Consider the following 13,885-nt stretch of genomic DNA (forward strand, 5'->3'; position numbering starts at 1 on the left):
ACACACAAAGGGCACAACCATTACACTGTGTGGGCTGTTCAGACAAACAGTTCAGAGGTGACCTGTTTCCACAGCACATTATGCTGGCTTCAAAAGAGGATGCGGATGATTGGCAAGCCCCCTCGTTCCCAGGGCTTCTTAAACCGTAATTGAGGAATCAAGGTGTTGTTTTTTCCCAGAGCAGTCATTAGCCACTGTTGACTTAAGGCTTGACATCATGGCGGCTGCTCAGCAAATTCAATTGTCTGCCATCCAGAGAATGTCAGGCCCGTGTGAGCTTACTCACCAATCAGAGGGAAAAAAGAAATGGATAAATTTTTCCCGACAGCATGCCAGTCATCAGTTTTAAAAACCAGCAAATCAAGTGAAGGGGATCTGTTCTTAAGGGACAAAGAAAACGCGTCCTGCAGATATTGGTAATCATAGCTGATGCTCTTAGGGACTGGCTGTTATTATTCCCATTTTACAGGTGAGAAAATCAAGGCACAGTAAGTCGTATACCCGAAGTCACAGAGCAAGTCGAGCCAGGCTTTGGGCAGAGTCAGACGGGTGTTGGCAGCTGTGTGTAACCAGGATGCCACTGCCATGTACCAGAGGCAGCGTGAGGGCAGAATCGAGCCTGAGAAAGGGCTGCAAGAGCTGACGACTCACTTCCTTTCCAAATGGATTTCCTCCTTCTTGTATTTATTAAAGCGCATTTTAAGACAATGACCAAAGTTTGGCATTAACTGCTCAATCTCAATACTAAATCCACACTGACCAAACATTTAATGGTGGTTTGGCCAAGCAGAGAAAATCTAATATATATGTTTTTGCAGGGCCTCCTCTTCCTATAAATCTAATTTCTCCTTCTCTTTTCCTTTTTCTGATTCCGTATGGCTCTGGAATTTGTTGGAATTTCTGCAAGCCGGCTTGAGCTGCAAAGTTCTCTTTCCTTCTGCTTATTTAACAAACGTGCAGTACCTTTCAGGACATGGGTGGTAAAGCAGAGACAATAAACATTTCTGATAAAAGCGTCCTTAGTGAGGGGATGATTTTTATCAAATGCTGTACATTGTCTCATAAGACGGCATGTGAAAAAGATCTGGGAGAAGAGGTAAACATTCCCTCCTGCAGCAAACTTTAAGAATGGCCAGCTTAAAACAGCTTATAACAGTCTTCATACTTTAATAGATTTGATTTTCCACATGGCTTCATTTTGTCTGGGTGGCTAACTGACACAATTTATACCTCTCTTCCTTTCCCAGGTCACTACAGTACACCATTCAGTAAAGCATGCCTTAAAGCTTGTCTGCATTATATGACCAAACTTCCATTCATTAGTGTTTGAAACACTTCAGCTGTGAAGGAACTCCTAAATGCTACCATGTGTGACGCTTTTGCGTAAAAGCAGCAAACGGGAGGGAAAAAAACCCCACATGAACGGGTACTCACATGCTCGCATGAATGCGTGCACGCGGACACACGGACACATACACACACACACACACACACCACACTCTATCCTGGGCTTTAACCACAGGCCACTGCTTACTGCAAACCCTTTGCAAAAGGTTTCAAACGTTCTCTTCCCCCAAGACTGAAGGAGCTGTAAATCCTGGGAATAAACACACACACAAATGAATGGATTACAGCTTAAAAAATATAACCACCGCAGCATCAAGTCATGAGATTTCACACCGGTTTTGTTTAGTCTGCTTTGGGTTATGTGGGAAACGTGGAACGTTTGAAGCTACCTCGCATCTGCTCCCAACCCCCAAACGGCAGGCTTCACATATTTAAGCAGCACGTTTATACCTCTTGACAGGCAACAGGCCATGACCCTGAGATTCTCTATGGAGTCCCGGCCACAAAGGAGGATGTAGCAGGATCAAAGCCACGGACGGACGTGAGAGAGACAAGCCAAGGTTCAGCTGCCCTCTGACCTTGTTTTTTTCACTTAATATTTAAATTGCAGAAAGTCATTAAGCTGTTCGGCAGATACACTCTTCACCGTCCCTAAACGACTCACTTCTCATTATGACAGGAGGTGTGGGCTCAGGTAACCCTGAAACAGACCACGGAGTACACGCCGGCAGACATATGTGGTCCCTTCTTCGCCTGGTTACCAAATTAATAGAACGCCGCCAAGCTGGAACCCCCCTGGATGGAGCTGTAATTATTCCATTTCTAACTGCTCGAGTTTTCGAGACTATCTGGAAACCAAAGTACTTCCAAATCCGGAAGGAAATCGAATTTTCAGGCCATGAACTTACAAAGACCTTGTAGTAGACGGAATGTGATCAGCTTTTCAAAACCTTCCCAGAAACTTTGCTTGATCTGAGCTCTTGAAGCTCCTGATATGTAAGTGGTTTATTCAAATCCCTTAGACACAGCTCAGCTGAAAATGATGGTCCCTCATCCTCATCTTGTTTCCTTTACTTTAACGCTTCTTAACACAACATGGAGAGTTGTTTTATTTCCACCGACACTGAAATGCTTCGACGAGTAGCTGTCAGTTACTACTGGGTACATAACTAGGATGTCAGAGGGTGGGAGCCTCACTCCGTCAAACTTTTGGAGGTCATGCGGCTCTCACACGCTCAGAACGATGCTTTTCTCCATGTTTGGTCCTTGGAGAGCTCTCTCTTCCTGGCATGGCCCTGACTGGCCATCCTCCAAAGGACGGCATGGCTGCCAAGTGGACGATGTTGGCGGGGCATGTGGCACCTCTCACCTCTGCAAGACCCAGTTCTCACCTTCCCAGTGACTTGGCCCTTTGCTACATGTATGGCTGCTGTGACAAAAGTGTGCATGTAATTAAGAGAAGGAAAAACCCTCTTCGTTTTTTTGTTTTGGTTCCACAATTTACTGAATTGGGGCAGGTGACTTGGCAGCAGATTGCGAGATAAGGCTGGGAGAGAAGAGTTCTTGCTTTTTTCCCTCCCAGGAGCCATGTGGGTCATGGATGCACGAAGATGGAGTCGGGAAATCCACGTTCAGCTGCCCTGTCACGGCTGACCAGACTTCACACAGGGCCCTTCTGCGGTGCAAAGAGTGGACAGGACCCGGTGACGAAGGGAATAAGCCATCAGGTTCTGACGTCCCCCAGGGATCTTACTTTCCTAGCAGAGTAGTTGGTAGGGACCCTTGAGATTCAATCCTCCTCAGTTAACTTAGAAGACACTGCCATTTACTGCAGATGATAGCTTGCAACTTGAGGTATTTATTTAAATTGCTTCATGTTCGCAACATACGCCCAAAGGATCTTTGAGCTTGGGTAGCCCCCCAAGAGCAGCTCTGAGGCACTAGGGAGGTGGAGAGACCGTCGCCAAGCATTCTCCACATCTCATTAGGGGCTGGCTGGTGAGGTGAGAAGGCCAAGCAGCCACAGTCTGGTCAAGGAGGCTTACCGTTGGAATGGGGCTTCACGAACGTAGGATAAAAGGACTTTTCAAAGTGAAAGTGCACAGTGACATTTTTATGAGTACCAGCCATTAAGGCCTCTAAATACTGAACAGCCCCCAGCCATCCACTCAGTTACCTTACAAAGACCACGGAGGCTGTACCACACTGAGGTGAAACGTGGATTTTTTTGGCAGAAAACTGAAGAGAAGGAAAAGAAAGTGGGCAGAGTTGGAGAACTATATTTTTATTATGACTACTGGAAAAATTGCACTCATTTTGCCTTAGTCTTTCTTTTGTTCCCCCAAAAAAGGAATTTAATACGTGTAACTCTTTCATTGCTTTCATTACGCTTGTGGGAAAAAACCCCCACTAAAACCTAGAAATATAGTTTGCACCTATCTCCATCCTTTTAATTTGGTTCAGCACAATGCATGTGGTGTATACCCTTGGGTACACTTCTGCTAACTTATTCAAAAGGAGGAAGAAGACATCCCAATATCCACCCTGATCCCCTAATGTTGGATGGAATTTTTCAATGTCTTAGGCGTTTAACCATAGATGTTACCACACAGGCACCAGTGAGGGTGTGCGCTGGAGGAAGGTTCAGTGTTTAATGTGACAGCTGAAGCTCTGGGTTTAATTTTCAGATGCAGACTAAACAGCAGATCCGCAGTGGAAAGGAGGCCAGCGGACTTTAAATGGAACCGAGAAGTGGAAATACTCTCCCCGCAAACTTTAGGAGTGCTGTCACCATGATGCCCCTCTTTGTGTGTATAAGGAGTGCAAAGTCATAGAAGTCCACGTCAGCTTTAATAAATCCTTGTTTTTTCCCCTTGGTTGCAAAGAATTCTGTAACTCTCTTATCATAAAATGCTGCAGGCTACAAATACATCTGTAATTTAAGCTGTCTTGCCAGTAAACCTACCAATACCTGGTAATTTAGGAAGCGTAGTAATGGTTTAATGACATTCTTTTTGTCATCTTAGTATGTCCAGTTCCTTAAGCACTCAGAATGCCACACTCACGAGTGTTTCACGTTTGTGACTATCTCGAGCCAATCCCGCCGGAACAGAAATAATGGGCTCTCCTCAGCAGCAGTGACCAGAAACAAGTTTTCAAGTTCCATCTGCAGCTAAGTGACCCTCAAGACCACAAAGCGGACTCTTTCTATTTCTGGGTCAGATATTTTAATTTAAAATGGATTGGGGCTGTTTAACTTAAGGGAAAGTGATTATTTCCTCCAACTAGGAAAACTTTATATCACAGTTTAAGAAAACATACCCACTGGAACCTTCATAAACCCTATGATCAGGCAAGTGCAAGGGATTCTGGTAGAAACGGTAGGGGGGAAATATGTTTTTCAAAAGGAGACTTTAGAAGTTGGGATATTTATGGTATTTGTACCTGATCTTTTTTTTTTTTTTTTAATTTTAGTTTTATGTATTGGGTTGGCCAAAAAGTTCGCTCAGGTTTTTCATAAGATGTTACGGAAAAACCCGAACAAACTTTTTGGCCAATCCAATATATACAAATATACAAGCATCTACCTTGCATGTGCTACCATCAATGTAATAAAGCCAGTATAAGGTCTTATTGGGGGATATTTGAAGTAAAGAAGGTTGATCCTAGATGTCACTGACCACAGGCACCAACCCTGGCATTAATGGGTGTATAACTTGTGCCTTATTCTCACTGTGTCAGACCGGTAAGGAGAATACTCATCTCGCTGCCCAGCAGGGTGTGAGAAAAAATGTGACAACCAAATGGGAAAACTTTGAAAAAAAGCGTAAAAATCCTGTAAGACTACAGTGTGGAGCTTTGATGATTAATTATAGCTACTCATTCTGTGTTTCTTTCTTTACCTGTGATTCAATGATAGATTGTTGAGAAAGAAAGGAAAAAAAAAAAACCTATTATTAAACAATGCCTCCTAAATAAAACAAAATAAGACATCTTAGATTTGTAAAATACACTCCTGTTTGTCTTGTTCATGCCTCTGGTCAGAGTTCCATCACTGAAAATATTGTAAACAGAGGTAATATTTATCCCTGGGATACTACGAATTTCTTTCCTGGGATGAAAGACTATTTAAAAATATCTTCAGGAGGGAGTCACATTTTTCAGATAGGGAATTCATTTTATGTATAAACTAACTGCAAGTTTCAGGATCCTGGAAGTCACGATTTCTGAGGATCACAAGCTTGATCAATTTTCCATGCCAGATCTAATTCGTACTGAAGGAGTCTCATGTTTAAAAAATAGCTAAAGATGCAGCAAAAAGATTTTCACATGAAGGAAGCACTCAGAAGAAGGAAATTTATTCCAACATTTCCAAAATTGTTGAGGAATGTTCTTCCTTTTATGCAGAGTAGTTTTAAATAAAAGTGGATAGATTAAAGGCTGCTTAGTGGTTATATTCTGGATATGTTTACTAATGGCATAGATTAGGAGAACCTTTTCTCTTTGTTTTCCATGTGTATAAAATTTTTCATAACTTGTATTTGTTGCCAGGGAACAGAACATTTCTGGGTTTTAATCATTATTGCACCAAACATTTTTCATTATCCTGAGATAGGACTTTTGAATAAGATTATGAAAATATCAGTAATAATACTAAGCTAACAAATAATTCTTCAATAAGACATTTCAGTGTCCAGCAAACATTCTCTGAAGGTACAGAAAGTTTCTTGGATAAAGCCACATATTTCTATTCAAACATTAAGGAATTTCTTAGAAAGGCCATGTTTTAAAGCCAGTTACTATTTATTCATATTAATTTGGGTCAGCAAGTTTGGATAATAAGAAGAAAGCTTACATATTGAATAAATAATCGGTTTTTATCCAATTCACATCAAAATGCACAGGAAAAGCATTCTGCAATATGCACAGAAAAGCAGGCAGACATGGCCATTTTATTTTTAGCCTAATCCACAGGCTTTACCACACAGTTAAAAACAATCACACTTTAAAAAAAAAAAAAAACTCCTATGGGAAATCTGTCAAGTCCAGAAATACTATATTTTGCCTTTTGGAGTTTTATATCTTGCCTCAAATTGAGTGATGTTCTTTCACTTCCGTTAGAAGTTTATGTCATCTCTGTAAGACATTCCCTGCCAAGAAACAGCTGACTTCATCTTGCCAATATTCCTTTATTACAACTAAGCTAATGACTTCATATGTTTACGGTTAATAATCATTTTGATATGCTTCCTCTGCCTTACCCGTGTGCTGCTATATCCTTGAGCCACTTTATTATAAGAGTTAAATGTTGCTTTCTACTTGGCTCTCCTCTTCCCTTGACCTTTGCAATGTCAGAGGCCAGAGGTTAAAATCAAAAAGTATTTCCTATACAACAAAACAGTCCCACTCAGGGCAGGCTTTGATATAATTCTTCATGTTTTGCCAGTTGGTACCAAACATTTACTGGCCCACAAAATGTTTTACCAGCTCAGAAGGGTGTAAGTTGGAAAATAACGAAATCAGTACTCTTTATGACTTAAGCGGTATAAATCACTATTCTCCCTGAGTGAGTAGAGAGTGCCTCTTTTCTTCAAGTCTGATTTATGATGAACTATTGACTGTACTGGCCAAGATACCATGTAAAGGATGAGTGTGAGAGTGAGAACTCTCCTTTCTTCCTCCTTCCTCCCTTGTACGTCTAGACTGAAAGCCCCCAGGAAAAATGCCTTCTTTGAGAACAAGATGTTGACTGCAATTCATCAACCTGCTTGTCCCAAAATGAAATCTCTCATTTTGCTTTAAACAATGTTTAGGTTGTCTGAAATATAAACATCCTTAAAACTGCCCTTGAAGTCTCTGTAAAAACATTCAGCTTTTTTTTTTTTTTTTTTTTTTTAAGGGGGGGAAATCCCGTGATAACCAAGGCTTACCGAGATTTCTTTGCCCCGATACACACCACCCACAGAAGATGTTACTCCCAGGTAAAAGCTCTATTTCGAAACAGAAAGCTTTGTTTCCAGTCTTTTAGAAACTGAAAACTTTCCAGTTCTCTCACTGGGAAGTTGAAAAGGAGCAGGTTTCTACCTGTCTTAATTGCTAGAGGTGTAGCTTGCCAGGGCTGTACAACAATGAGGAAATTGGGTTGAAAGGAAGGAGAACTTAGGGTTTTTAAAAGCTGTTTTTACCCTTTGGGTAGGGCTCAGGTGAGAAAATATGTCTGAATTATATATAAGGACTCACTTCTAATCTCAGTTTAAAGCCTTAAAAGGGGGAAATCAAGAGACAATAAGATATCTAATAAACCAGCAAGATCTTTTCAGAAGTCTGAGATGGAGTGAGATTTTTTTCTTATCAAAATAAAAACTTGAGGAACAAAGCCCGCTCTATCAATAATAATAACCTGATACACTATGGGATTTCTCTTATAAAAACAACAGCAGCAGAAACAAAACCTACCACTGTTTCCTACTCAAGTTGAGAATGTAATCCATGTGGCTGAGAAATCAATTTTCAAATTGCTAAAAAACTAGGAAATTAGCTAATTTCTTACTTTATCACTTTAAATGAAAATATAGTAGAGTTCTCCAGTAAGCTTTGTTTTCACTGGTTTCGGAATTTAAAAAAAACAGTTAACGTAAATATTAGAGATTTTCCCCTTTAGATTTTTAAGATTATTAAGGTTTGCAGCTGATGGTACCTGGTGGACTTCCCAAGCACAAACCCCCGCAGTAGGGTTTTCCTTAAATTTTTATTCCTCTCAAGATGCATGTACTTATGTACACAAATGCACATGAATGAGATTTATCATAACCCTGAATTTGTCTCCTTAGAATGAATTGTGACTTTCTGTAACCCAGTATCAAGAAGTGGCATCCTTGAAGTTCTGAGGTTTCAGAATGTGATGGCATTAGGATACTTTAGAAGAGAGTCTTTGTACTTCCACACATATGGAATTACATACAAGCCAAGTGATTCTAACGGCTTTAGTCCTAATGATAGGATGTAGCAATCACCATAAAATTTCCCCCAAGTTAAAAAAATCCTTATTTTAAAAAGATGCAATGAAAACACTTGAGGTCAAAAAGATAGTAGTTTTGAACTATTTAGAATTCTAAAATTTTTGAGAATACAAATCTCTGGAAATAAAAAACCTAGCATACAAAAATAAGTCAGAATGTAATAATACTCCCTGGAATGTATACAAGTCTCTTCAAAATGTTCTTGGGAGTAAGGTAAGATGCATTGTTATTATCCAAGTTCATAGATGGATACATAGGGAACAGAAAGATTAATTCAGCCATTGATGGGGCCAGAAAGCAAAACCTAGGTCTCCTTATACACTGCTGAGTCCTTTTCTTGGGATGTAAAATATTTAATTGTGCTAAAATTTTCGCCACCTCAAAACAGGACCTGAATGTAACCCCTCAAAGTAGTGTTGATGAAGAAAGGATATGAGCCTGAGTTAATCCAGACTGCTACATGGAAAAGCCATCTGGGAGGGTATTTTGAAAGAAACAGATGGAAAAGGAAGAGATTCTTTTGAATGTGATGTAAAATTTACATTATCCTCCATGAACTTCTGTGTAGTCCCCATGTTTATATAATTCATCACTGTGTCCTTAGACAATATAGATTAGGAAGCCCAATGAGCTCATGTTCTTTTTTCTGAGTCTGAACTCTCCTTTCAAGGGCAGATCTGGAGCAGGGTCTGCAGATCTGTAACACAGCCAGATTGATCAGTGAGGACCAACCCCATCCATCTGTGGTTTCTTTGATATGCCTGATTCTCTTAGGACAAAAATTTATGATGTCACTTACATCATTTCTTGGTATATTACTGCCCAATTTGCAGTCAGTTTCAGCCACATTGATAATCTCCACCAATGATTTATCTGTCTCTGCCTCTTTACTTTTGAATATGCCATTCATCTCATCTGTAACATCTTCCTTTCTTTCCCTAATCTATGTCTTCATTTTCTCTTCTGTAGCTAAACAACAACAACAAAATTGAAACTCTTCCGGGGATCATCCCTTTAGGCAACACATGGCATTCCACTCATTCATCTGTATCCCATTGTGCGTCATATAGATTGATATTCTGTGCTCATTTGCTCAACAAATGTTCAAATGTCTTCTCATGTGTGTTCACTGAGTATCTTCATCCCTGGCTCTACATTAGACTCACTTGAGGAGTTCATAAAAAATACTAAAGCTTGGGTTTCCAGACCAAATAATCAGAATCACTGAAGGGTGGGGCTAGTGGTGTGTAGGTAAATGTTCAACAACTTGCTCTCCAGTAAAAAAAAAAAAAAGTCCTGATTTGTAGTATTTTCCAATTTCCACGGTGTAAATACTCCTACCATAGTGGATTTCAAGTTACCTACTTGACATCAGTAAATATAGAATTTGGAAGAGATACAGCTGCCTCACAAGGGCTGGTTCCAGCACATACCACTGGGTAGGGTTCAGGATGTACACACACACACACACACACACACACACACACACGCACAGAGCTGTCAGTCAATTCAGCATCTGTGGGGGATTGGTTCCAGGACCCACCACAGATACCAAAATCATCACTGGGTAGGGTCCATACACATGCACGCGCACACACACACACACACGCACCCACACAGAGTTGTCTGTCCTTCAGTATCCGAGGGGCATTGGTTCCAGGACCTTCCTCAGATACCAAACTCTTCAGACGCTCAAGTCTCACAGTTGGCCTTTACTCCGTATTCGTGATTTTGCATTCACCAATTCAGGCAACTATGGATCGATCGTGTAGTACTGGAGTATTTATTGAAAGAATCCACGTATAAGTTCACCATCACAGTTCAAACCCATGTTGTTCAAGGGTCAACTGTATATGGCATATAATATACAACTCTCTCTCTCTATATATATATATTATATATATGTATATGTGTGTGTGTATATATATATATATAATTATATTTATATTATCTGTAGGTGATTCTCATATGCAGCCAAGGGTAAGAACCTCTGAACCAGACTACACATTTCTCAGATGCATGTGAATAAGTTTTCGTTCGCCTTATCTTCCCTAAACCCCAAGAACAGAGACCGAATCAAAGTTGTTAACAGACCACGTAAGGTTATTAATCTACTGTTCACAGCCCATGATGCAACAGTGAACACTGCAGTCTCCTTTGACCCCAATGCACAGATTTATAAATTCATTTGCTCTTTTTAAAAAAAATTCCTTCCTGATTTGCTTACTGATGAAGCATGAGAGGTTAAATATATTTGGGATTTCCTACTTAAAAATGTCAAGTTTGGTTTATATTTTGTTTTGTTTAATATTGCATAGAAACACTTGAACACAATGTACTTATTTTTAGTGCCCCCAACACTCTTGGCTTTTGGGAAAGGGAACAGCTATGAGGATGATTTTTTTTCATGGAAACTCTGTTTTTATTCTATTTAAAGCACATGTGTAATTATTCAGATGCATTTCCCCTGTGTGCTTTTATATCTGTTTAGAAGCTTCATTTCTCTTTCAAGCTGCATTTGTAAAGAATAGTAGACACAGGAGATTGTCTGAATGGTCTTTCCCAGGCAAGGCAACATTGTCCCAAGAGAACAGGGTGCAAGGTACAGTTTTAGAGACCTCTAAGGAAAAGATCCCATGGATAACTTAAATTATATGAAAGATCTTCAAAGAACTTGGTAACCCATGACACTGCTTAATAACTTACTTCAGCAGGTTCTGCATGATACACCTAGATCTCCCGGGCATGTCTTTCAACCCAGAAAGGGAGAACAGCAAGATATTTTCATATTTTAATAAAGCTCACGTACTTGGCAATCATGGTTAATTTATTCTTCAAGATATACTTCCTCAATAAGCATGATTCTTATGCTTCTATGTACAGATTACAGTTGGGACAAGGAACTCCAGGCATACGGAACAAGAGAAGTAAAGCTGGTTCCTAATTTTGATGTTGCCAAAGACGTCAGAGACTGTGATTCAGCCTAACTGAAGTGAGACCTGAGAGTTCATCAATAGCAAAATTAGTATAACCATTTCCCAATTTCCCAGCCTTCTTTGGGAGTGTTTTGGGATCACCAAATGCTATGGAATAATTCAATGAATAGATATGTTTCCAGTCATGGATCATGATATATTTTGTGGCTAATAAGTCCTGTATCAGGTCAACGGAATATGGATAGTGAGATGGAAAGGACAAAACTTGATGTTTAAGAGTTGGCAAAACAAGATTAAGTATTTGTTTTATATGAGGCACTAAAAGGTTTTATTTTTTAAAGTATTTTTGTTTGTTCCGTATACTTCAGGCCTTGATCTTTTAGAGTTTTTTAAAACCTCAGTCTATGTATTCTTGACTTTGTCTGAAGGTTACAACAAATTTTCAAGAATACTACAATGCTGACATAATCAAGACTAGAAAAATACTAATTAAAGGTTTAATTTGAGGTCATATTTTTTTCACTTTTTATATTAACTGGGGGAAAAAAAGCATAATGACCATCTCTTACCTGAGCAGGCTTCTTCTGAACAACTTGTTGAGGCTAAGAAAGAAAGAAAGAAAAGAACCGTTATTATTTAAAAGGAAACACACATAATGAAAATAATCAAGTATACATGTTTTAAACATAGACACTTGTCTGCAAAGACAAAAATTTCAAGGTTCAAATGGTTTATCTCACGTTAAAGGGTGTTTATTCATTATCTTCACATGTTAAAGAAATACAATGCAGGTTATCTCCATTAAAACAATTCCCAACTAAGGTCTGCAATACATACCAATTACATCAAAATAAACTTGCTCTTCTATTCACTTTGTTTTAGCCTGTATATCACAAAACTTAGGAAGTGAAAGGGCCTAATTTATTAATATTTTGTTTTTTTTAAAAACCAGCTTTACTGAGATATAATTTATATTCCATAAAATTCACCCATATGAAGTGTATACGTCAAAGTTTTTTAGTATATTCAGAGGGCAGTACAAGTATCACCACAATCTAATTTTAGAACAATTTCACCTCTTGTGAAAGACCCCGTATCCATTATCACCCACTCCCCATTCCCTCCTGCTCCCCTAGCCAACATCCCATCCCTAACCAATCACTAATCTACTTTCCTTCTCTATAAATTTGCCTATTCTGGACATGTCATGTAAATATATGGTCTTTTGATTATTTTGTAATCATACAATATATGGACTTCTTTCACTTAGCATAATGTTTTCTAGGATCATTCCGTTATAGCATGCATCAGTAATTCATTCCTTTTTATGACCAAATAATATTCCATTGTATGGATATGCTACAATTTGTTTACCCATCCATCAGTTCATGAACATCTGGGTTGTTTCCAACTTTTGGCTATCACGAATAATGCTGTTATGAACCTTCATGTATAAGTTTTAGTGTGTACATGTTTTCATTTCCCTTAGGTACATAGCTAGGAGTGGCATTTCTGGGTCACAGAGGTAACTGTACGTTAAACTTTTTAAGGAGCTGCCAGACAGTTTTTCAAAGCAGTCTCACCATTTTACATTCCCACCAGCAATGTATGAGGATTCCAATTTCTCCCCATATGTGCCAACACTTGTTATTGTCTGTCTTTTTAATGATAGACATCCTACTGGGTGTGAAGGTGAATGTCATTGTGGTTCCGATTTGAATATTCCTAATGGCTAGTGATGTTGAGTATCTTTTCATGTACTTTCTGGATGTTGGTATATCTTCTTTAGAGAAATGTCTATTCAAATCTTTTAAAAATGTATTTGGCTTTTCATTATTGAGTTATAAGAGCTCTTTATATGTTCTGGATACAAATCCCTTATCAGAATATGATTTGCAAATATTTTTTTCCATTCTGTGGGTACGTTCACTTTCTTGATGTTACCATTTGCAGAATATTTTGTTACACTTATACCTGTGTATCTTTATCATCTATATGTATTTAATTCTGGATGTAGTGCAAAACTCCCCTCTTTTGAGTGAAATACCTGAGGAAACTTTTTTCTACTCAGCCTAAATTAACTGTCCAATATTTAGAGTATTAGAAAAATATTTAAGTTATTCTTTGGTGTTGTAAAAGGTGGATCTGAAGCCCAAGTTTTTTAATGGATTACTTCCAGTACTCACTCTCATGTCTGAATATAAGCCTTATTTATTCTATCTACACATCCCTGAGATTTGCAAATACAACGGAACCACTTTGATGTGGGCAGTGACATGCTTCTGTGGTACAAATGAAAGAAATAAAATTGCTACAGAAGTTAAGGTAAATTCACTATATTGTGAAGGGGTAGAGCTTCTATTCATTTTCTTTCCTCTCAGAATTTCAGTGATGGTGTGATGTCTTATTGCCGCTATAGTAAACGTGTTTTATAAAAATCATCAGAGCTTTTTTTTTTTTTTAGATGAACAAGATAAAAATAAAAGAAATGGCAAAATACTTTTGTTTACTGAGAAAAAAAAAGTTTGTGTTTAAACCACAGTAGAGATGACATCATAAAAGCCCAGGTTTTGAGATGATGTT

General features: G+C 38.8%; 2 protein-coding genes across 3 annotated transcripts in view; one reads left to right on the plus strand and one right to left on the minus strand.

Annotated features, from left to right (window-relative positions):
- The window catches only part of LOC309642014 (uncharacterized protein), a gene marked incomplete at its 3' end in the record, with an annotated part of 116,227 nt that extends 113,111 nt beyond the window's left edge, over positions 1–3,116 (plus strand). The window contains exon 5 of the mRNA XM_082422928.1: positions 2,930–3,116. Coding sequence (XP_082279054.1) covers positions 2,930–3,116 — 187 coding nt within the window. The remainder of the gene's footprint in view (positions 1–2,929) is intronic.
- Positions 1–13,885, minus strand: part of HMGA2 (high mobility group AT-hook 2) — a 135,574-nt gene that overhangs the window by 161 nt on the left and 121,528 nt on the right. Inside the window, exon 4 of one of the 2 annotated variants that reach the window (XM_082422938.1) lies at positions 11,872–11,904. In XM_082422938.1, the coding sequence (XP_082279064.1) occupies positions 11,872–11,904 (33 nt within the window). Of the gene's footprint in view, positions 1–11; positions 11,905–13,885 lie in introns of those variants that run through there. The other variant, XM_082422937.1, reaches the window with a different exon arrangement.

This window comes from Balaenoptera physalus (genome assembly GCF_965194825.1).
Source record: "Balaenoptera physalus genome assembly, chromosome: 13".
Lineage (NCBI taxonomy): Eukaryota > Metazoa > Chordata > Mammalia > Artiodactyla > Balaenopteridae > Balaenoptera > Balaenoptera physalus.